The following is a 22,264-nucleotide window of genomic DNA, read 5'->3' on the forward strand; positions in this document are numbered from 1 at the left end:
ACCATCTACAAAGTTCAAAACAAGGCAAATAACAGTAGTGATTTTTGAATTTACTTATACTGTAGTATGGAAAAGCTCAGAAATGTAATGGCTATAATGCTGCTGAAATCTCAAAACAAGGGATAGAATTGTTTTAAATAGCTTGTCAATTAATTGTAAACCAGCTGGATCCATGCAGGGAGGGGGACACATTTCCTCCACTAGTGAGGGAAAAACTCCACAGAACTTCAATCCATTTGATTTGGCTTCTAAGGAAAATGTCACTTACAAAGCAGAATTTCTGCAATGCTGAAAATTTCTGCCAACATGAAAAGGTATCAGTTTTTGAACAGGATAATAGAAAAGTGAAAGCTATCCTTGTTTGGAAACTAATTTATTGAGGTGGGGCCTCCTGTCAGTGGACAATCTCCCTGAGTATACCCACTTTCTCCTCACAATTGCCTTTAGGTGGTTTAATACTCAGCAAGGTAAAAACAAATATGGGCCAATGTTCTCTAAGACTAAATGACAGAAGAAGGGTTTGGATTTGATATCCCGCTTTATCGCTACCCGAAGGAGTCTCAAAGCGGCTAACATTCTCCTTTCCCTTCCTCCTCCACAACAAACCCTCTGTGAGGTGAGTGGGGCTGAGAGACTTCAGAGAAGTGTGACTGGCCCAAGGTCACCCAGCAGCTGCAGGTGGAGGAGCGGAGACGCGAACCAATGGGAAGGTGGGTGGAAGAATGGGGCAAAAAGACAACCAACTGGAATAATCATCTTTATTTATTACTTTTGCAAATTGAGATGAACTTATACTAAGACACAGTTCCTGGGGAAACAGAGGCAGAGAAGGGTTGAATATTTGGAGCAGTGAAATCAACCACCCCAAGAGAAACTGTTTTCTCTCAAACTCTCCAATCTGCTGTCCCTGTAAGTACATTCAGCCTACCCAACTCATAAGGGTTTCCTCAGTTACAAACGCAGTTCCTGCTGCCACCACCAAAATGCCCAAGAGACTAACTCTTCTTCCAGCATATCACTTTGAAAACGTCCCCTCTAGGAAGGGCTGGTGCCTAAAGGAAGATGTCCCTTCTGGTCTCCTCAGGCAAATCTTGGAGACCTTGGAGTTCATGCAAGCCCTGCAGAGAGGAGTTGGGAGTGGGAGAAAGACAGTCTGAGCCTAGGATGGTCTACTGATTTCCTAGAGCATCTCTTTCATACTGCTCCATAAGTTAAGTGCTATGGGGTGCAGCACATCTTGCTTTTCAGGCTGAGGGAGCTGGCATTTGCCCACAGACAGCTTTCCAAGTCATGTGGCTAGCATGACTAACTGCTTCTGGCACAACAGAAGCACAGCAAATGCCAGAGCACATGGAAGTGCCATTTACCTACCCACAGCAGTGGTACCCATTTATCTACTCATGCTGATATGCTTTCAAACTGCTAGGTTGGCAGGAGCTGGGAGAGCAAAGGGAGCTCACCCTGTTGCGCAGATTCGAACTGCCGACCTTCCGATCAGCAAGCCCAAGCGGCTCAGTGGTTTAGATCCCAGCGCCACCAGCCAGTCCTAAGCACCAGAAGTAAACATGCTTCCCACACCATAGGCAGCACTCCAAGGAAAAGCAGGCCACAACTTTCTGCTGCTTTCCTCCTTCCCCTGCTGGATTCCTGCCCAATAGGAATCTGTCTGCTTGGAGCAAGGAACACCCATCATTACCTCTAAAACCATCCGAATATTGGCTTTGATCTTGGCAGAGTCTTTGGTAAGGGCTTCACTGAGTCTGTTGGAGACAGAAGAAATTGTGGGTAAGGAAGGAGGGTGGATGCAGCCTGAAACTCTAAAGCAGGCTTCCTCAACCTCAGCCCTCCATATGTTTTTGGCCTACAACTCCCATGATCCATAGCTAGCAGGACCAGTGGTCGGGATGATGGGAATTGTAGTCTCAAAACATCTGGAGGGCCAAGGTTGAAGAAGCCTGATCTAAAGACTCTTGGACCATTCACAAATTAGGGCAACATGCTATACCGGGAGGAATTTGCCTGAGCCCACTGAACACAGTGGAACTTTACTTTCAAACAAACATGCTCCAGACTAAGTGGCGCCAGGAGAGAGAGGGCAGAGATCTCACCTGTGCTTTTCTGGCTCTTCTCATTGCTTTGGGGGGCTCCTGCCATCTGCATTCCCAAAGCATGGTCTGCTTGCATTAGCCAGATAATTGGTTGCAAGAGATCGTCACCCTAAGCTATTGAAGAGTGCTCTTGTGAGGCCTGCCAACTAAGATTCCTTGGATAGCATGGGGGGCACAGTGGGACAACTGAATTCCTTCTACTCACTCGGTTAGTAGCTTGTTCTTCTTCTCAATGAAGGCAAGCGCCTCAGGAAGAGTCAACTCCACAAAGAACCCATAACCCAGTGCTACAAATATGGTGGAGGCATCAGGCCTGCAGGAAGAAAAGGTATTTAAAATGGCATGAATTTATACCACTGAGTATAAATGGGAACACTTACTTTGGAAGAATGGATTACTAAAAATATGGGATATTGGGTGCATGGTGAAATTAACGAATATGTTTAATGAATGTTATTTTTTTCTTGAAAGAGAAAACAACTGTTTTCCCAAGGGCAAAATACTTATACCAGCTGGGTAGAGAGGTGTTTGGCCTTGCAAAGGTGGAGCCTGAGCTACGGCAGCTACCCTGCCATTCCTCCCTGAAAGACCTGGCTTTTAACTTCCTAGTTTCTTCTGCACAGATTGAGCCGATCTCCCTTTTCCACTTGTCTTGATCCACAAGCCCAAAGGAGTCTCTGTGTGAGTGGTTTGATGCAGGGCCACCAAAAATGCTAGAGTGATCAATTCTAGTGCTTTATTAGAAAAAAGTGAAAATGGCAAGCCCTCCGCATAATTTCTCCGCAAGAGGCTAATATACAAAATGCAAGCTACGTTAGTTGGCCTCAACAGCCCAATTAACTCACCCCTAATTTAGAGGCCCTTTCCCAACTCTCACCCATCTCTCAGAAAAGGAAGTAGCGGACAGGCAGGCAGCTAGTCTCCTGACTAGCTAAATCAAAACTAAGGCTCAAAACTTCTAAGCAAGCAGATAGGTACATATGAGCTCATTCTTGCAGCAAATAACCATTATATATATATATATATATATATATATATATATATATACACACACACACACACACACACACACACACACACACACGTTTTTATTAATTTTTAACATATCAATTCCAACAGTCATAGAACATAACTTCTCATCTTATACAATATTTTTAGACTTCCGTCAACACCTCTGATTATTTTCTGTTTTTATCACTTATTATGCATTTAATTTCATATTACCTTTAATTATCCTTAACTAATATTTCTCCTCATTGTCTTTCTTGCAATATTTCAAATAATTCCCCTTACAAAACTTCTTGCAAACCTACTAGCATAATCTGTTCATCACAACTGCTTTTCAAATAGTTCATAAATTTATTCCAGTCTTCTGAGAATTTCTGGTCCCGCAGGTTTCAAATCCTTCCTGTTAATTTATCTAATTCTGTGTAGTCCAACCATTAATCCTGTTGTTATCTTGACTACCAAGATGGCATTTACAGGACTTCAGGAACTTTTTCACTGTTTGGTACCACACACCACTGCCTGATCCAGTTAGCCCAGCCTGATTCAGTTAGCTGAAATCCTCCTTAAACTGCTACTCACATTCTCATGAATAACATTTATAGAGCAGTGAAACTGTCCAAAGTATTTCACACAGCTTGTTCCACTAAATCTTACAATAACTCTGAAAAGCAGGCCGTGTTACTATCCCCATGCTGCCGATGGGAGACTGAGACTGAGATATGCTGGGTTACCTGGTTAGCTTGTGGCAAAGGTAAAATATGCCTTCAATGACTGACAGATGTTCCAATAATGAGGAAAGCTATCTACTTCCCCCTCCATAGTAGATTCCTCAGCTTCCCTCAGCAAGAAGCACAATTTGTCTGCCTGCCTGAGGCATCTGAAGCTTGAAAAACATCATACACATACACAACACATCTGCTTTCTGATTGTGGCACATAATCTGGATTGAGTAGGATTATCCAGAGATGCCTGCTTTGTTAGAGGGAGTTGGATTAACTGGCCTTCTGCGCTTTCTCAACTTTTAGGATCCTAGTGTCACACTTTCCTTACACGCAAGGATGCCATGAAGGAGATGTGCAGAACCTTTTTCAATGGAGAACTACCGTATTTTTCGCTCTATAAGACACCCTTTTCCCCTCCTAAAAAGTAAGGGGAAATGTGTGTGCGTCTTATGGAGCAAATGCAGGCTGCGCAGCTTTTGCTGAAGCCAGGAGAGCAAGAGGGATCGGTGCACACCGATCCCTCTTGCTCTCCTGGCTTCAGGGATAGCCGCCCGAAGCCTCCTGAGCGCAGCGAGAGCCTCCCACTGTGCTCAGAAGGCTTCGCATTGCTTGCGCTGAAGCAAGGAGAGCAAGAGGGATTGATCCCTCTTGCTCTCCTGGCTTCGCATCGCTGGAGAGGTGCTGCGCAGCTTTCCTCTCTGGTCAGCGCCCATTCAGCGAAGCGGGGGGAGAAGTGGAAGGGGCTCTGCTTCTCCTGCCGCTTCGCTGAAGGGGCACTGCGCAGAGAGGGAAAGCTGCGCAGCGCCCATTCAGTGAAGCGGCAGGAGAAACGGAGCCCCTTCCATTTCTCCTCCCGCTTTGCTGGAGAGGCGCTAAGCAGAGAAAGGAGAGAATATTTTTTTTCTTGTTCTCCTCCTCTAAAACTAGGTGCGTCTTATGGTCAGGTGCGCCTTATAGAGCAAAAAATACGGTACATTCCCTTGTGGGGCACATGCCAACCGTGGGTGATTCCATAGGCAAAACATTAGATGCAATTCTTCTTTTTGTATAGTAGTTTATACTGTAGTTGCACAACTGAAATAAATATTTCACATGGCAAAAGCACTTGAGGACAGTGTGAAGAAGGTCAGGTGATGGGTGTGGTCTGGGGAGAATCCTTAGGACAGATAGACCCTGAGATCATCTTCTGAGGCCCTTCTTTGTTTTCCTCCTCCACGTGAGGTCCAGGGGGTGACAACATGAGAAGTGGCCTTTTCTGCAGTGGCTCCCCATTTGTGGAATGCTCTCCCCAGGGAGGTTCAGCTGATATCTTCATTATGCACCTTTAGGAGCCAGGTGAAAACATTCCTCTTCAACCAGGCCTTGGCTGATCCAATACCCATTTAAACACGTCGTGGGAGGGGACTGGGGAAGGGGAGTTATTGGTTTGTTTTGTTCTTGTTTTTATTATGTATGTTGTGTTTTTATGTTGTGAACTGTTCTGAGCGCGACGGCTGAAGGGTGGTATACAAATGCAATAAACAAAGAGGCCTGGAAAATCCGTTTGGCACTGCGGCTCCCCATCCCTGCCATAAATAGGGCCAGGCAGTATCTGGTTTTCAGCATCATGATATATCAGCAATATATCATGATATCTGAAACAAGGATGGAGTTATGTAGAGGAACTGCCTGAATTCAGGGTTTTTCCCACATTGTGATTTTTGCCGGCGCCTGTTCTTGTGATTCACCGCCCAATGCAGGAGGCAGGGGAGAGCTGAGCCGTTGAGAGTAAACAGGGGCTGCAGGAATCAAGAGAAGCACTGGCTGGCTTCACACATCCCCCCCCCCGTGTGATTTTTGCATAGCAGACACACCATGATTCACGATATATTGCCAGGTCAAAAGTTATGAAACAGTTACCACAATATGGATTTCAAACCAGTTTTGGACAATATATTTATATCTCACCCAGCCCTAGGCATAATCCTTACTTTTTATATCAAAGACAGGTCTCTCCTGTCACTGGAGCAGACAGGAAGTCAAGGGGCAAGAATACATGTGAAAATGGATACAGATGAGCTCTGTCTTTGTGCTACTCACACTTCTGCATTGACATAGAAATTGCAGCCTAGATCCACTTGAGTTGTCAGCTCCTGGCTTCCGGTCTCCTGGGAGAAAAGGAAGAAACGTTTACCGATCTCTGCTCTCTGGAGTAAAACAGCTGTTACAGTAAGTAAGACGCAATACCCTGCTGTCTCCTACATCTAAACCCCCGCAGAACACTGCTGCAGATCTTTCTGTGTAAAGTGCTGTAAACAACTTAACGACGTTTTTAGTTACCTGCAACCGCTCAATAATATTCTTGAGCTGCAGGTACTGAGCCATCTTTTCATAGACCTGATCCCGCTGCTCCAGAACCTTCCTGGGGAGAAACACCAACAACAGTCTGGAAGCACGAGCAGAAAGCGGAGCCAAAGAAACCGAGGGGCTCTATCTCGCAGCCGGGGGTGGCGGCCTGAGAGGCGCCCGGGAAGGAGACACTCACCGGAGGTCCCTCTGCAGAACCTCGCTGACGAAGGCCTCGTACTGAAGCACCTTCTCCGGCACCTGCCGCTCGCCCGGCATCCCGGCCAGCTGCCCGCGGGAGATCGGCGCCGCCGCCAAGCGCGGCAACTCTGCGCCCGCCCGCCCGCGGAAACCAGGAGACGCCACCCAGCCCGGCGCGTCTCTCAGCTCATGGCCGCGACCCGAGGGAAGGCCAGGCGCGGGGGCGCTCTGCTCGGCAGACTCTATGGCGCACGCGCGCTCGCAGGCGGGGCGCAGACTGCGCAGGTGCGGAAGGCGACTTCTGGCTGCTACATCCGGGTTCCCGTCAGAGGGGGAATCTTGTAACTGAAAGAAAACGTGCCTCTTTTAGGCCCAAAAAAGGATTCCTCTCGTTAGAAACTGCTCGCCCGTCTACGTAATTCAAGAGACGTTTCTTTTGGTGTTCTGAGCCCGCAAATACGGTGCAGGAAATGACGTCGTTTCCGCTAGGGTCAACCTCCGACCCCCTTCACAAAGCTGGAAACCGTGGCGGGCGCGAGAGAAAGGCGGCCGGAAGTCGGCGTTGAGTCAAAGGCGCCACTTCCGGCGCCCTATTTGTGCGTTTCCGGCCCCAGGAGCCTCTTCTCTCAGGCGCCATGGCGGCTCCGGAGCTGCGCCTGGACGGCTCCATCCGCTTCTGGGTTCTGCTGCCCGTGGCGTGGATCGCGCTCGCCATAGGGGTTCTGCGCCTGCGCATAGCGGGCCTGCTGCGCGGCGAGCGCGCGCTGGGCTGGCTCGAGCAACGGCAGGACACGTGAGCGGGGCGGGGGGGCGGGGCTGCGGGAGGCCACGCCCACATGCCGGGCCCCTGAAGGTGGAGTCAGGGAAGAGGACGCGAAAGGGACGCCTTCCTGTTTCCCGGGATGGGGGTTTCTGGGCGCGCGCGCACGTCTTCGCAAGCTTTTAAGTTTCACAGAAGTCTGAGCTACACTAAGGCTTCCAGATTTCTCTCAACGAATCTGGACACTTTTCAACTAAATAGGTGGATTTTACCAGGGGACTGATTTGTAAATCCGAGGACTGTCCCCGGGATCGGGACGTCTGGTAACCTTAAGCTACACATGACCAAGAGTCCTGTGACACTTTGCAGCCTGCATGTTTGTTTTCTTTATGTATTGGTAAGTTTAAAATAGTGTTTCTGCTACAGTCAAGTGTAACAGCACCTTGCTGACAATCCAGAAAAATATGCACACTTGGAATAAAAAAGCACAAACCACCATAATAAATGACAACCTTCCATATGCCATCTTCCTCCAATAATAGAATCATAGAATTGTAGAGTTGGAAGGGACATCAAGGGTCATCTAGTCCAGCCCCCTGCAGTGCAGGAATCGTGCCCACAACCGCCCCTTCCAGTTAACACCCAGACACCCTGACCCGTTGTGCTGCTGGGCTGTCCGTGTCTCATAGCCACAAGGGCTACGTTCTTCCATTGTCAGAGGCGTCACACTTCTGAACACCACTTGCTGGGAATCGCAGAGCATATGCCCATGCTGCCCAGGGCAGGCACGCTCCCGGGGGAGGGCGTGGTGTGGCGGGTGCCCTTCTGGGCATGGGATAGCCACTCAGGTGTATGGAGTTGCACACGCGCCTTGCAGCCTGGGGCGGAGCGAGCAGACATTGGGCGCACTGCCCCCCCACAACTGCCAAATGTCCCCTCCCTCAGCGAAGACACCCAGGACGGTTCGCCCCCACCGCACCCCCCTTCCTCCACCCCGATCACAGAGTACTGTGTGTTCATGTCCAGCTCGCAGGCTTCCAGAAGGTTGTGAGAACAAGGTGCCAAATAATGAAAAAGCACAGCCTATTTAACATTCTAACATTGTGTATGCCATCAAATGCCAGTACTGCCCTTCAGCTCTCTATATTGGACAAACAGGCCAAACCCTACGCCAAAGGATAAATGGACATAAATCTGACATCAGGAATCAAGACAGAGAAACCAGTAGGACATTCAATACGAGATCTCAAAGCAGCTGTCTTATTCCAAAAGAATTTCAGAAATAGACTTGAAACCAAACTGAAAACTATGGGGAGCCCTGGTCTGAATAGAGATATTGGATTCTTGTCTCATTGCACATGCTAAAGCTATTTTTGGTCATCTGCATACTATTCCTTGCTTTTTCCTGTAGGACTAATTGCAGTCGTTAACAGTCGTCAACAGGTTTACCATACACATTGAGCCAATCACCCATCTCTACTACCCTTCTGAGAAAAACCCCACCCCACCCTCCCACTATATATAAGGGTCTGGTGACTTTTGCTTATACCAGAACAAACTTACGGTAGTTGGTCTAAGTTTGGGCAATTAAAAAAAAAAAATTCTTTTGTTCAGTGTTTCTCCTCCATCCTGCATGTGTGAGTGAGGACCCTGTTGCAACAGTCTGTCTTCCTGACAATAAAGATCAGGCTTACTTGCCGCCTTGCTTCAGCATATCTTAGGTTGGTCTCTCTTCATTCTCCAACTGATAGAGAACCTAGCGACCTCTATACAGACTTCTCGCGTACCTCCTACAGGGAAAGAAGCAGGTTTTTAATATTTCTTGATCACAGATGATACAGTGTTATAAGAAAGGAAAAACCCTGCTCTTTTCCCCTTATGCGGTATCCAAGAGCCCATATAGAGTCCTTAAGTAGGTTCCCTATCGGTAGGAGAAAATAATGGAGGCCAACCAGAGTATATTGAGAAGCAAATCGACTAGTAAGTCTGATCTTTATTGCAATAGAAAAGTACTGTTGCAACAGGTCCCCACTCTCCACACACAGGAGGGAGGAGAGAACCCAAAACAATGGTCCACAAGTCCTTATATAGACTTTTGAAATTACCCACCCTGTAGCCCCCCCAAGGAGGCTGTCTGCAGCAGTGGAGGTGGTCTACAGCAGAAATCCTGTTTGCCAGGATACCTGATGATTGCATTACCTGGGCAGCCTGGCCATTCTTTTGTGATGGTAAATACTTTAGTTCCTGAATCCAGGTCACAGGCTCACCTTATTCATACACAAATATGCCCTTAAGACAGGATTTGTAAGCAAAAAGACAATGGGAAGGCTTTCCCCATTTTCCTCCCATACTGCAGAGGAATATTTGAGGTCACTGGGAGTCTCAAAATGGCTTCAGGATTGCTCTCCTGTACTATTACAGACATGTGGTTTCTAATGTATGTGTTTGCCTTGGACATTTATGAACATTTATTTTATTTTTGAGACCTTAGAATTCTTATAACAACAGTATGGCCTCAGAGGATGGATGCCAGGAGCATGGAGCCCTGGACCAGCACATTTAAGGCTTTAAAAACCAAAATCATCCATTGAAAACAGTTTTCTTCCTTGCAGTATTTAACTTTAACCATAAGGAGAGCTGGTGTGATGCAGTGGTTCGAGTGTCGGACTAGAACCTGGGAGACCAGGGCTCAAATCCTCGCTCAGCCATGAAGTTCATTGGGTGACCTTGGGCCAGGCACTGCCTCTCAGCCTGACCTACCTCACAGGGTTGTTGTAGGGATTAAATGAGGGAAACGGAACCATGGAGCTCCTTGGAGAACAGGTGGGATAGGAATGCAATAAATGAATACAATTTCTCAAAGTGGTTCACAACATTGAAATCAGATGCATAGATGACAGGTCCTGTGAAATGTGTCCAAATCATACTTAAGTGTGGAATTCCAGAATTGCACAACTGCTTTGTTCGCACCCCTGAACATATTGCTCCAGGCAGCTGTTTGTCTGTAGTCATGTGGATTGCATGAGTAGCTGTGAGCGGGCCAGTCTTTTACTGCCGCATTTGGTTTGATGATCTGATCCCATTACTTTTGTTTGCAAATTCTGTTGGACCTACAGCTGAGTTGAGTGTTCTTTGTCTGTCAGGCAGATTCTGGCTCGTAGTCGCCTCCTGAGAGAAAATGGACGCTTCCTAACTCATCAGGTAAGGGAGAGTGTGGGTGCAGCTGCTTCTGAAAAGCCACTTGCCTCCTTGCATAGAGAGAGGCCTCGAGGGACAGGCCTCAGCAAGGGTACAGACATAAAGCTAGGAAATTTCATGGTCCACACACAACCTCCTTTGGCTTGTGACCCAAATGTGATCTATTCCCCCACAGTGGTTCTGGATTAATACTGGAACCACTTGATTGATGCAAGTCAGAGGGGTTTTTGTTTTACTTAGGCTGCTGGCCTAAAAAGATCTGATATGAGGGTTTGAATAGCAGAAGTGAAATTTTATTCCCCTCTGAATTTCCTTTGTAATTCTGTCTTGTCATTCTTGACAAGGAGGGGAAGAGCAAAAGGGCGCTTCTTTGGGGAGGGGTTGGGAGTATCTCTGCCATGTGGCTATTCTCAAGAATGCCTGTATCATTGCTTGAGACCATAACTATAACAAATGGGGTTTTTTAAATACATCTTTGCAATGTAAATATATTGAAGGGCAGGCCTTTGAACGTCTCCTGCCTTCACCCATCCTGCTCCAAAGCCGGGAATGGCACCCTCAAAAAGGCAGGTGACCAAGACTTCGCACCTGTGTGCTTTTACCTGGAAGGAAGTCCCACTGAAGATTTAACTTATTTATTTAACTTCCGAGCACATATGCATAGCATTAACATAAGAAACTGCATGCCCTGGTTCAAATCTTTCCTCTTCCATGAATTTAGTATGTGACATGAGGCCATTCTAAGGTACTATCGGGGAACCTGTAGATGCCGCTGCCGCCGCCCTCCCAGCTCCCTTGGGTCCTAGCAGTCAGGGATGAGAGGAGTTAGTCCAGCATTGGAGGCCACAGGTTCCTTTTCCCTGGTTGAAGATGTAAGGCGGTCAAAGATAATGCATATGAAGCCCTTCAAACCATCTCAAATGCAATGATAATCTTCCTTGTTGAAAACACCTTCAGCTCATCTGGATTTCTGAGGCCCTTCCTCTTTCCCCAGGGGTTCCTCATGCGTAAGCATCACTTCAATAACCCTGAAAGTGGCTTCTTCCGCCAAACGAAGCGTAAAGTGCAGCCCAGAAACCTGCTGACAGGTAACCATGGGCATGGGAGTACAAGGGGCAGTGGAAGGGTTCTGCTGTCTCATCCCCCCGCCCCCGTCCCGCTTGCTCAATCAGTGCTGCTGTCCAACCGTGGGACTGCTGCCTGGAAGCAGTGATAGACTTGATGGGGCCCAATAAGCTGAAGCTGATAAGGTGGAGGTCCTGTGAGTGGGTTCCTTCTGTGTCCCGCCTTCTTCTTGGAGTGGTGGGACTCCCCTTGAAGGAGCAGCTTTGTACTGTGGGAATACTCTGGGATTCCAACTTGCCACAGGAGTCTCGGGTGGCTTCTGTGACTATGTGCCTTCAGCCCAGCTTTGGGCAACCTGCCAGCTACAGCCTCTCCTGGGCCATGATAGCCTCACCTCAGCTGACTGCCCATCTGGACTACCATCACAGCCTATGTGTGAGACAGCCCTCGAAGGTGGCCCAGAGGCTGCAGCTAGTGCAGAATGCGGCTGCTAGGCTGGTAAGTGGGGGCACCATGTGGCACTGGTTCTGAAGGTGCTCCTGCACTGGACCCAATTCAAGGTGTTAGTACTAGCGTAAAAAGCCCTAAATGGCTCGGGGACCAAGCACTTTGTTCTCCAGTATAAACCACCTTGGACCCTACAATTGGCAGGTGAGGCTTTGGCAGCAGCAGTGGAATAAGGGGGGGAGATGAGCTGCCAACCGTGAGGGGGCCTGGTTCTGTGTGTGCTGGGGCTGGTGCCTGTGGACAGAACCTGATTTGCCGTCCAGAGTCACCAGCTCAATTTAACAGACATTGGCTGCCTCGGGATATCAAACCAACAAACAAACCAGTTTTTTAAGGCAGGGCTGTGAGCGCTCTGTGCTCAAGTTTATTTTGGACCAATGTGGTGCAAATCTGCAAGAAAATGAGCGGTTGGATTCTGTGGTCTGTATATAAATTATGCTATTTAAGCACCCTTCCCTTATTTTGGACATTTTGTTCAAGTAGACCCCTGCTTGTGTTTGAGATTTCTGCAGCTATCATATGTCCCCACACGCCCACAAGCCCCAAGGAGTTAGAACTTGCTTTTGTTTTTGTTTTTTTTTTAATAAAATTTTTATTACGGTTTTTACATTACAAAATAGAAAAAGAAAAAAGAAAAAATACAAAATAAAAGTAGTTAAAAACAATCAATCTTTTCATCACATTATTTTTCATTTACTTGTTTCCCGGACCTCCTCATACCTCCCTTTTTTGTATTCCAGTTCAATTTATTAGCTCAGCAGTTTCTTTCCCTCTTTATTCTACCCAGATCTTTAATCTTAAGTTATTATAACATTAAATTTTTACTTATAAAAAAACCATTTTTTCATATTCTTTTATACCATTACAGCTAGAAACCACTTAATTTCAATCCAACATCATTCTAACATTCATTAATTTTACAATATCTCTGTAGATAGTCTTTAAATTTCTTCCAGTCTTCTTCCACCGACTCTTCTCCCTGGTCACGGATTCTGCCAGTCATTTCCGCCAATTCCATGTAGTCCATCACCTTCATCTGCCATTCTTCCAGAGTGGGTAAATCTTGTGTCTTCCAATACTTTGCAATAAGTATTCTTGCTGCTGTTGTAGCGTACATAAAGAAAGTTCTATCCTTCTTTAACACCGATTGGCCGACCATGCCCAGGAGAAAGGCCTCTGGTTTCTTCAAGAAGGTATATTTAAATACCTTTTTCAGTTCATTATATATCGTCTCCCAGAAAGCCTTAATCCTTGGGCACGTCCACCAAAGGTGAAAGAATGTACCTTCAGTTTCTTTACATTTCCAACATTTATTATCGGGCAAGTGATAGATTTTTGCTAGCTTGACTGGGGTCATGTACCACCTGTATATCATTTTCATAATATTCTCTCTTAGGGCATTGCATGCCGTAAACATCATACCTGTGGTCCATAACTGTTCCCAGTCAGCAAACATAATATTGTGTCCAACATCTTGTGCCCATTTAATCATAACAGATTTCACAGTTTCATCCTGAGCATTCCATTTCAACAGCAAGTTATACATCCTTGACAAAGTCTTAGTTTTGTGTTCTAACAGTTCTGTTTCTAATTTTGATTTTTCCACCTGGAAGCCTATTTTCTTGTCCAAATTATATGCCTCCATTATCTGATAATAATGAAGCCAGTCTCGCACTTTGTTCTTTAGTTTCTCAAAACTCTGCAGTTTTAATCTATCTCCATCTTGTTCCAAAATTTCCCAATATTTCGGCCATTTAACCTCTATATTGAGCTTTTTCTGAGCTTTCGCTTCCATCGGTGACAGCCACCTTGGGGTTTTATTTTCCAATAAATCTTTATATCTTATCCAAACATTAAACAATGCTTTCCTAACAATATGGTTTTTAAATGCTTTATGCGCTTTGACCTTATCATACCATAGATATGCATGCCATCCAAATACGTTGTTAAAACCTTCCAAATCCAAAATGTCTGTGTTTTCAAGAGGTAGCCATTCTTTCATCCAGCAAAAAGCTGCTGATTCATAATAAAGTTTAAAGTCTGGCAGGGCAAATCCACCTCTTTCCTTTGCATCTGTTAATATTTTAAATTTTATTCTAGGCTTCTTGCCCTGCCAGACAAATCTTGAAATATCTCTCTGCCACTTCTTGAAACAGTCCATTTTGTCCACAATTTGCAATGCCTGAAACAAAAACAACATTCTAGGCAATACATTCATTTTTATAGCAGCGATACGGCCTAGCAATGAAAGCTTCAAATTTGACCATATTTCTAAATCTTTTTTCACTTCAACCCAGCATTTTCATAGTTGTCTTTAAATAAATTCCCATTTTTTGCTGTCATGTTGATCCCCAAGTATTTGACTTTCTTAACCACTGTTAAACCTGTCATATTCTGAAACCTCTCTCTCTCAATTGGTGTTAAATTTTTCTCTAAAACCTTGGTTTTTGACTTATTCAGTTTAAACCCTGCAACCTGACCAAATTCTTGAATCAGTTCTAAAATCCTTTTAGTACTAGATTCTGGCTCCTGTAACGTCAATACTAAATCATCTGCAAATGCTCTCAATTTGTACTGTTTGGCTCCGACCTGTATATCTTTAACCAACTGATCACTTCTAATCATATTCAGCAAAACCTCCAGGACCGATATAAAAAGCAATGTGGAGATTGGGCAACCTTGTCGTGTCCCTTTTTCTATTTCAAATTCTTCCGTCACCACATTATTTACAATTAATTTAGCCTTTTGTTCTGAATATATTGCACTTATACCGTTTTCAAAACCTTGGCCTACCCCCATACCCTGTAAGTTCTTTTTCATAAATATCCAAGAAATATTGTCAAAAGCTTTCTCCGCATCCACAAATATTAAAACTGCCTTAGTGTTTATATTCACTTGTAGTTTCTCTGGAATATTAATTATGTTTCTCACATTGTCAGATAAATGTCTTCCTGGGAGAAAGCCTGCTTGGTCTTTATGTATCTCTTCCACTAACACTCTTTTTAGTCTTTTAGTCAAGATATCTGCAAAAATTTTGTAATCCACATTAAGCAGTGATATGGGACAATAGTTCTTAAGCTGCGTCTTTTCAGTCTCTATTTTCGGTACAAGTGTGATATATGCTTCTCTCCACGACTCTGGTGCCCTTTCCCCCTCCATTATTTCATTACAGACCTCTTTCAAAGGTTGTACTAGCCATTCTTTTAAAGATCTGTAATATCTAGAAGTCAGTCCATCCGGTCCTGGAGATTTGCCCAATTGCATATTCTGAATGGCACCTTCTATCTCCTGTTCAGTTATTTTATAGTTCAACATTAATTTGTTTTCTTGAGAGATTTTTTGTAAACCATTTTTTTCAAAAATCGGTCTACATCGGTTTCTTTCTGTGGCCCTTGTGTATATAGTTGTTTGAAGTACCTCTGGAAGCAATTTCTGATCTCAGCTGGGTTCTGTATGTTCCTTCCTTCCACTTCTAAATTTGTAACTGTATTTAATTTTTGTCTTTTTTTCATTTGCCAAGCCAACAGTTTCCCACATTTATTAGCCGACTCAAATGTCTTTTGTCTCATTTGTTTAATTTTCCATTCAATCTCTTGATTCATCATTTTCATAAATTGCACTTGATATAACTTTATTTCTCTCAAAATCTCTTGCGACTTGGGTTTTGCTCTCAATTTTTTTTCACTTTCCTTTATTTTCTCCAAAATTTTATCCTTCTTCTCATTCTGGATTCCCTTTTTTAATGCATTCTGTTGTATCAAGAACCCTCTCATGACAGCTTTACTAGCTTCCCAGATTACTCTTTTTTCCACATTGGTGCTCATATTTATCTCAAAGTAGTCTCTCAAGGTTTTTTGGGCCTTCTTAAACACTTCATCTCTAAATAAGGTGTCATTCATCCTCCATCTGAAGGAACCAGTTGGTGTTAGTTTCATTTCCATCTTGACAGCATTATGGCCGGAGCAGGTTTTTGGGCAGATTTCCACTTTTCTTATCTTTGGTGCCATTCCTCTAGTTACCCATATTTGGTCAATTCTAGTCCATGTTATTTGGCTTCAGAAAAGAAGGTTCCCTCTTTGGCCAAGGGGTTCTTTGTTCTCCAAATATCAACTAAATCCAAGTTGTCTGTCACCTCAAAAAAAGTTTTCGGTAGTCTACTATCCTTAGTGACTACCTGTTTTTGTGCCTTGTCCATATGTGTAGATACCACTCCATTCATGTCTCCCAGCAAAATTACATTGTAATCCAAATAGTCCATCAGGATCTCATGCAACTTCTTAAAAAATCAGATTTCCCCTCATTTGGTGCATAAACACCTACTATCAAAATTATTTCTCCCTGTGTTTGAATTTCAATTGCCACAAATCTTCCTTGGTTATCTTTAAAGATAAATTTCGGTAGTAATCTCTCTTTTGCGTAAATCACTACCCCTCTTTTTTTAACCTTGTCCGCTTTTGTTTTTGTAAGATGCTGATATTCACATAAAACCAAATTTTGTTCCTGGCACTTCCTTCTGTGGTTTCCATGTGTCCTTGTGGAATCTCAGGCTGCACAGTACTCTGTTTGACACACACCTCTCTCCCTCTCTCTCTCTTGCAGATCCCAGCCTGGTTATGGAGATGATGAAGGGCAACTTGGTCCATGTCCTGCCCATGATCCTAGTTGGAGGCTGGATCAATTGGGCCTTCTCTGGCTTTGTGGCCAGTGAGTGATGCAGGGATTTAACACAGGCCTGGAAGCTGCAGGGCGGTGCCCTCGTGGAGACCCATTCCTTGTGCAGCAGAGGATGAAGGGAAACGGTGGCCCTCTAGCTGGTTGCTGGACTACAATTCCCATCATCCCTCACAGTTGGCCATGCTGGCTAGGATTGATGGGAGTTGGGAGTGTCAGGAGCTCGTCCTACACTCAAGTAGGACCCTAGCAGAGACACATGCCCAACTGGCATGTTCCCTCCCTCCTGGTCAATTGTTTGGGAGCTTCAAAAGCTTTCTTCAGCCCGAACATCACAGCGACTGATGCCAACAGACACTGGCACACTTAGGGATCTGCAGCACACTTAGGGATCTGCAGAGTCTTCACAGCTTGCAACTCAGCACTTTGGCTAATCTACTTTATTTACATATAAACACACACAGAGCACTACAACATGGCTCCCTCTCTCTCTAACATCAGACAGCAAAGAGAAAAAGAACAAAGGGCAACAGTCCCACTTTGCGGAACACAGTAACACAAACATCCTGTCTCCGTCACTTCCCACTCTGTGCAGTCAAAACATACACCGTCATGTGATAGACAAAAATCCCATGACTGCAATCTTGGAGCAGGAATTCTAACAGGGAGCCCAATAGCCCCTGCAGGGCAACAGGGGGCCCCTCCCCCTGGTGGACAATTTTAGTATTGCTGTATGTGCTATTTGATTACAGTGGTACCTCAGTTTAAGAACAGTCTGGTTTAACAATGATTTGGTTTACAAACTCCACAAAACCGGAAATAGTGTCTTGGTTTGAGAACTTTACCTTGGTGTAAGAATGGAATCTGAACGGTGGAAGGGCACCGGCGGAGGGAGACCTCATTAGGGAAAGTGCACCTTGTTTTAAGAACAGTTTCAGTTTAAGAACAGACTTCCGGAACGGATTAAGTTTGTAAACCTAGGTACCACTGTATTTTGTTTCTAAGTCTGCTGCTGTTTTGTTTTTGTTTTGCTAGGAAGAGCAGTATAGAAATATTTTAAAATAACAATATTTAAAGAGATAATTTAAGGCAGGCATTGGCAACCTCCAGCCCTCCAGATGTTTGGAACTACAATTCCCACCATCCCTAGCTAACAGGACCAGTGGTCAGGGATGATGGGAACTGTAGTCCCAAACATCTGAAGAAGAAGAAGAGTTTGGATTTGATATCCCGCCTTTCACTCCCCTTCAGGAGTCTCAAAGCGGCTAACATTCTCCTTTTTTATTTTTTTATTTTTTTTAAAATAAATTTTTATTGATTTTCCATAGATAAAAAGAAACAAAACAAAAACATAAACAAACACAAAATCGACTTCCCCGTACCACCCCTTTTCTGCATCCTTGTTTCAAGATTTTTCAGCAACCCTTTCGTCATGAACTTATTTTATGTTTCATAAATTTAACTTCCTTAAGTTATTAAAACAGCTGTAGTTCTTTATCTCTTATTTCCCTGATCTTCTAGTTTTCATCCAAATTATAACAATTTTTAAGGTAAACTTTAAATTTGCTCCAGTCATCATCCACCGCCTCCTTTCCCCGGTCTCGAATTCTGCCAGTCATCTCTGCCAGTCCCATGTAGTCGATCACCTTCGTCTGCCATTCTTCCAACGTGGGTAGTTCTTGTGTCTTCCAATACTTTGCTAGAAGGATTCTTGCTGCTGTTGTGGCATACATAAAAAATGTCTTATCCTTCTTTGGCACCATTTGGCCCACCATACCCAAGAGAAAGGCTTCTGGTTTCTTAATAAAGGTTCTCTTCACAACTTTCTTAATTTCATTGTAGATCATTTCCCAGAAGGCCTTAATCTTTGGGCAGGTCCACCAAAGGTGATAGAAGGTTCCCTCCATTTCATTACATTTCCAGCATTTATTATTGGGCAAATGATAAATCCTCGCTAACTTAGCAGGAGTCATGTACCACCTGTAGATCATTTTCATAATGTTTTCTCTTAAGGCATTACATGCCGTGAATTTAACACCAGTGGTCCATAACTGCTCCCAATCTGCGAGTTCAATGTCATGTCCAATATCTTGTGCCCATTTAATCATACTTGATTTCACCATTTCGTCTTGAGTATTCCACTTCAACAGCAAGTTATACATTCTTGACAAATTTTTAGTATTGGGTTCTAACAATTCTGTTTCTAGTTTTGACCTCTCCACTTGGAAGCCTTTCTTTCTGTCCTGTTTAAATAGCGGCTAACATTCTCCTTTCCCTTCCTCCCCCACAACAAACACTGTGAGGTGAGTGGGGCTGAGAGACTTCAGAGAAGTGTGACTGGCCCAAGGTCACCCAGCAGCTGCATGTGGAGGAGCAGAGACGCGAACCCGGTTCCCCAGATTACGAGACTACCGCTCTTAACCACTACACCACACTGGCTCTCCATCTGGAGGACCGGAGTTTGCCTATGCCGCCAAGATGCACTCTTCCAGCATCCAGTGTGTTTCATAGCCTTTGGCTCAGCTTGCCTGTAAAGCAGACCATCACCCCTAGTCGTCCTTTTATTCCAGACCAGAGAGCTTGGGCTGAGGGCAGGTTGCCTCTAGCTAAATTAGGTGGTTATGAATCAGGAAGGCCCCCGTCCAAATTTGCCCTCTGCCCTGAACTATTAGGAAAGTGATCACCCCTCTCAACCTCTTTCCCTCCCTGCCACCCACCCAGCCCAGTAATTTACTGGGATTCTGTGACCTGCATGAGAAGATTTGGTAAGAAGGGATTGTAGGCCCCTTAAGTTGCTCCTTTGCTTGCAAGGGGAGGGGGCTTTAGCTTGGGATCTGAGCTGATCCGGAGGGTGGCACTATGCGCAAGACAGCTGGGAGCTGTAAATCACTGAGGAGGAGGGTGGCGGGGCAGCAGCCCTAGAGCTTGGGGTAGGCGGGTCCAGCTCTAACACCTCTCCCTCCCTCCCAGCCAAGGTTCCCTTCCCCCTGACCCTGCGGTTCAAGCCCATGCTGCAGCGTGGAATTAGCCTGCCTTCCTTGGACCCCTCTTGGTAAGCACTTGCCTGCCCCCAGGCACAGCCAGCCCTTCCATGGGTTTGGGGTGGTGATGGCTTCTGGCCTGGGTTCCCACCCTGTGGGACTGGGGGCCAGGAAGGCTCCCTGAGATAGTCACTGACAGATGTTTTCACTTCCCAGGGTGAGTTCGGCCTCCTGGTACTTCCTCAACGTTTTTGGCCTCCGCCGAGTGTACAGCCTCATCCTGGGAGAGGAGACTGGTGAGCAGCTTGGGGACAGGGAGTGTTGGGCTTACAGGTGGGGTTGGTGTCTTACGTGGGATGTACCTCTTCAGATTGCAACGTGGAGGGTGGACGTTTGAGTGCTTATTGCGGCACGAGCTTTCATGAACCAGAGACTACTTTGACGGCTGCATGAAGTAGTCTGATACTTTGGGGAACCAGTTTGAAACCATGGGGGGCAGCGCCCAACCTCTCAGGGTTGTAGTGGTCACATGTTGGAACTTGCTCTGTACAGCCACTCATTTCCTGCATTTGTCTACTCTTTGAAACTCCACTATTGCTCTATAGGTCAATGCAGAGGAAAAAGTGTCAAAAAAACCCATTTCTGCTGAGAGTTTACACCTAATCAAAGGCAACCAGACTGTTAGTAGCTGACAGTTCTCTTTTGCCTTGTTGTCAACTTGCAATGTTTACATGCCTCCCTCACAAGCTTCCCTGATGTTCTCTCCACAGCTGCAGAGCAGAACCAGCTGCTCCTGCAGGACCAGTTCCTCAGCCCAGCTGTCCCCACCCCACCTGATCCCAACAAGGCTTTCAAGGTACTGCCCTAGTTTGTTTCAATGGTTTCACTTAGGTGAGAGCACGTAGCTGATAAGATTAGATGCAGTCCATTTGATGCAAGACTAATTGGCTGGATGGCATCTTATCTGCAGGGCGACAGCTGTGCCACTCCAGCTGCTGTGCATGTGCAGGGTCTCTGCTGTGCCACAGTGAGACTTGTGGGCGTAGGCAGCCCTGCATATCCCAAGAGCTGGTGCTGTGGCCCAATATGTGCGCTAGACAATATTTTTAAAGAAATGACAGGAGGGGGGCTCAACATATGGTTGGACTTGCAACTCCCATCAGGCCCCCGACAGCACGGCAGTTGGTCAGAGATGATGTGAGCCAGTTTCCCCTCCTACCTTAAATCATTGCCATGGCCTCCTTGGGTGGTCTTAGAACCCTCTCAGCTATCCTCCCCCCACCCCCAACAAGGAGACAGTGCTGACCTTTCCTATGGGATCATTGTAAAACTGTATTGTGAGTGAGCATGGGAACACTTTGGAAGTTAAGGGCCATACAAACACCTCGGGAACAGTCAGCGCTGCTCATTTTGAAGCTTAGAGCTTTGTGCTTGCCAGGGCTGTCACCTAGCAAACATCTCTGATGGCACTGGTGTTTGCACACACATCCTGTTCAGCACAAATTTCTGTTTGTGCAATGGGACTTCCTTCTTCCCCCCCTCCCCAAAAGTATCCCAGAGGGCTGGGGGAACCATATGGACCAGATTTAAGGGGCACATGGGAGAACATTCCGTTGCACAACCAGAAGTCCTTACACTGACGGAATGATGGTCTTGGTGCTGCTGGATCCCACCCTTCGATTGCAGCTTGATGCAGAGCTTGTATGTGTGAGTTTCTGCAGCGATACGCTGCTCAAGGCTGACAGACTTTTTTTCTCCATCCAGGCCGAGTGGGAAGCTTTGGAGTTGGTTTCTCACCACTGGGCTCTGCAGGATGTGGAAGAGCAGTTGATGTCACAGAACCTCAAGCTGGCAGGGCTGCCTGGGCCTGACTGATCCCATCCTGTGACTGCTGCAGGCTACTTCTGTCCTATGGGACAAATGTGTGTGTGCAAGAGACCCTTTCACCTCCTTGGGAGGTGGAAGAGGCTGACCCTCCCTGCATAATCAGTGTGGAACGGCTTTTCATCTTAGAGGCAGGAAGGTTGCAGAAGAGAGCTTGAAGTCTGTAGCATGACCCACCCCCCATCAGTCAGTCAGAGCAGTGTGCAAATAGCCTCTGTGGAACTGGCTCTGGGTGCCTGAAGTCTTGCAGGCATAGCTGGAGCCAGCAAGTTAATGTCAAAAAGCTCCTTTTCTTGTTCTGCTTGCAGAGAGAGAAGCCCAGTGTGGCAGACAGCTTTATGGGATGCCAGTCCCAAGTGTGTGTACAAGAAGTTTGGCTATTAAAAGCAAGGTAGCTGCAACAAACCCTGCTTTACTCTCCTTATTTGCAGTCTCCATGTCTGGCCTGCCCCTGGTGGCTGGTGCATAAACACTGCCTAGGTTCTTCCACGCTGCACCTTGAGTTTTCGAGAAAAGCATCACCTCCTTAACCTTTGCAGGGAAAGGGAGGACTGAGTGGAAGCTCAGGGCCACTGTAACTTGAAATATAAGGCACCAGTTTTGAGCAGGGGGGCACACAATGTATTAACTGAGAACTCCAGTAATGCTTCTGCCAAGTTGAACAGGCTACTTAGCACTGTCAAAGGCCTCTACCTCCAGCCTCTCCAAGCACCCAAGTTGAATCCCATCCTGCAATGTGGGGTGTACTCTGCCCATCCAGTCGAGTTCTTTTCTCCTTCCGAGAGAGAATCATGGCCTCCATAGCGCAAGCTGGCCACCACATTGGAGGTTGCT

The 22,264-nt window shown here is 45.8% G+C and overlaps 2 protein-coding genes across 6 annotated transcripts; one reads left to right on the forward strand and one right to left on the reverse strand.

Moving 5' to 3' along the window:
- Window positions 1-744: 744 nt before the first annotated feature.
- On the reverse strand, window positions 745-6,572 carry UXT (ubiquitously expressed prefoldin like chaperone). 2 transcript variants are annotated; one of them, XM_028712700.2, is made up of 6 exons: window positions 6,363-6,570; window positions 6,158-6,239; window positions 5,918-5,985; window positions 2,314-2,421; window positions 1,697-1,760; window positions 745-1,118 (listed from the first exon to the last, which is right to left on the reverse strand). In XM_028712700.2, exons 1-6 carry the CDS (start codon window positions 6,440-6,442, stop codon window positions 1,053-1,055), a joined length of 468 nt encoding a protein of 155 aa, XP_028568533.2. In that variant the 5' UTR covers window positions 6,443-6,570; the 3' UTR covers window positions 745-1,052. The 2 variants fall into 2 exon arrangements, with proteins under 2 accessions (XP_028568533.2, XP_028568534.2); XM_028712701.2 differs by lacking the exon at window positions 1,697-1,760 and having other exon boundaries at window positions 6,363-6,572.
- Window positions 6,573-6,866: 294 nt separating this feature from the next.
- Window positions 6,867-21,835, forward strand: LOC114587863 (ER membrane protein complex subunit 3-like). Of its 4 annotated transcripts, none has more exons than XM_028712696.2 (8): window positions 6,867-7,157; window positions 10,268-10,325; window positions 11,317-11,410; window positions 16,494-16,598; window positions 19,536-19,617; window positions 19,763-19,842; window positions 20,317-20,402; window positions 21,311-21,835. In XM_028712696.2, exons 1-8 carry the CDS (start codon window positions 7,000-7,002, stop codon window positions 21,419-21,421), a joined length of 774 nt encoding a protein of 257 aa, XP_028568529.2. In that variant the 5' UTR covers window positions 6,867-6,999; the 3' UTR covers window positions 21,422-21,835. The 4 variants fall into 4 exon arrangements, with proteins under 4 accessions (XP_028568529.2, XP_028568531.2, XP_028568532.2 ...); XM_028712699.2 differs by lacking the exon at window positions 6,867-7,157 and adding an exon at window positions 7,164-7,521; XM_028712697.2 differs by lacking the exon at window positions 6,867-7,157 and adding an exon at window positions 7,164-7,521 and having other exon boundaries at window positions 10,272-10,325.
- Window positions 21,836-22,264: the final 429 nt, after the last annotated feature.

The sequence above is a fragment of the Podarcis muralis genome, chromosome 17, assembly GCF_964188315.1.
Source record: "Podarcis muralis chromosome 17, rPodMur119.hap1.1, whole genome shotgun sequence".
NCBI classification, from domain to species: domain Eukaryota; kingdom Metazoa; phylum Chordata; class Lepidosauria; order Squamata; family Lacertidae; genus Podarcis; species Podarcis muralis.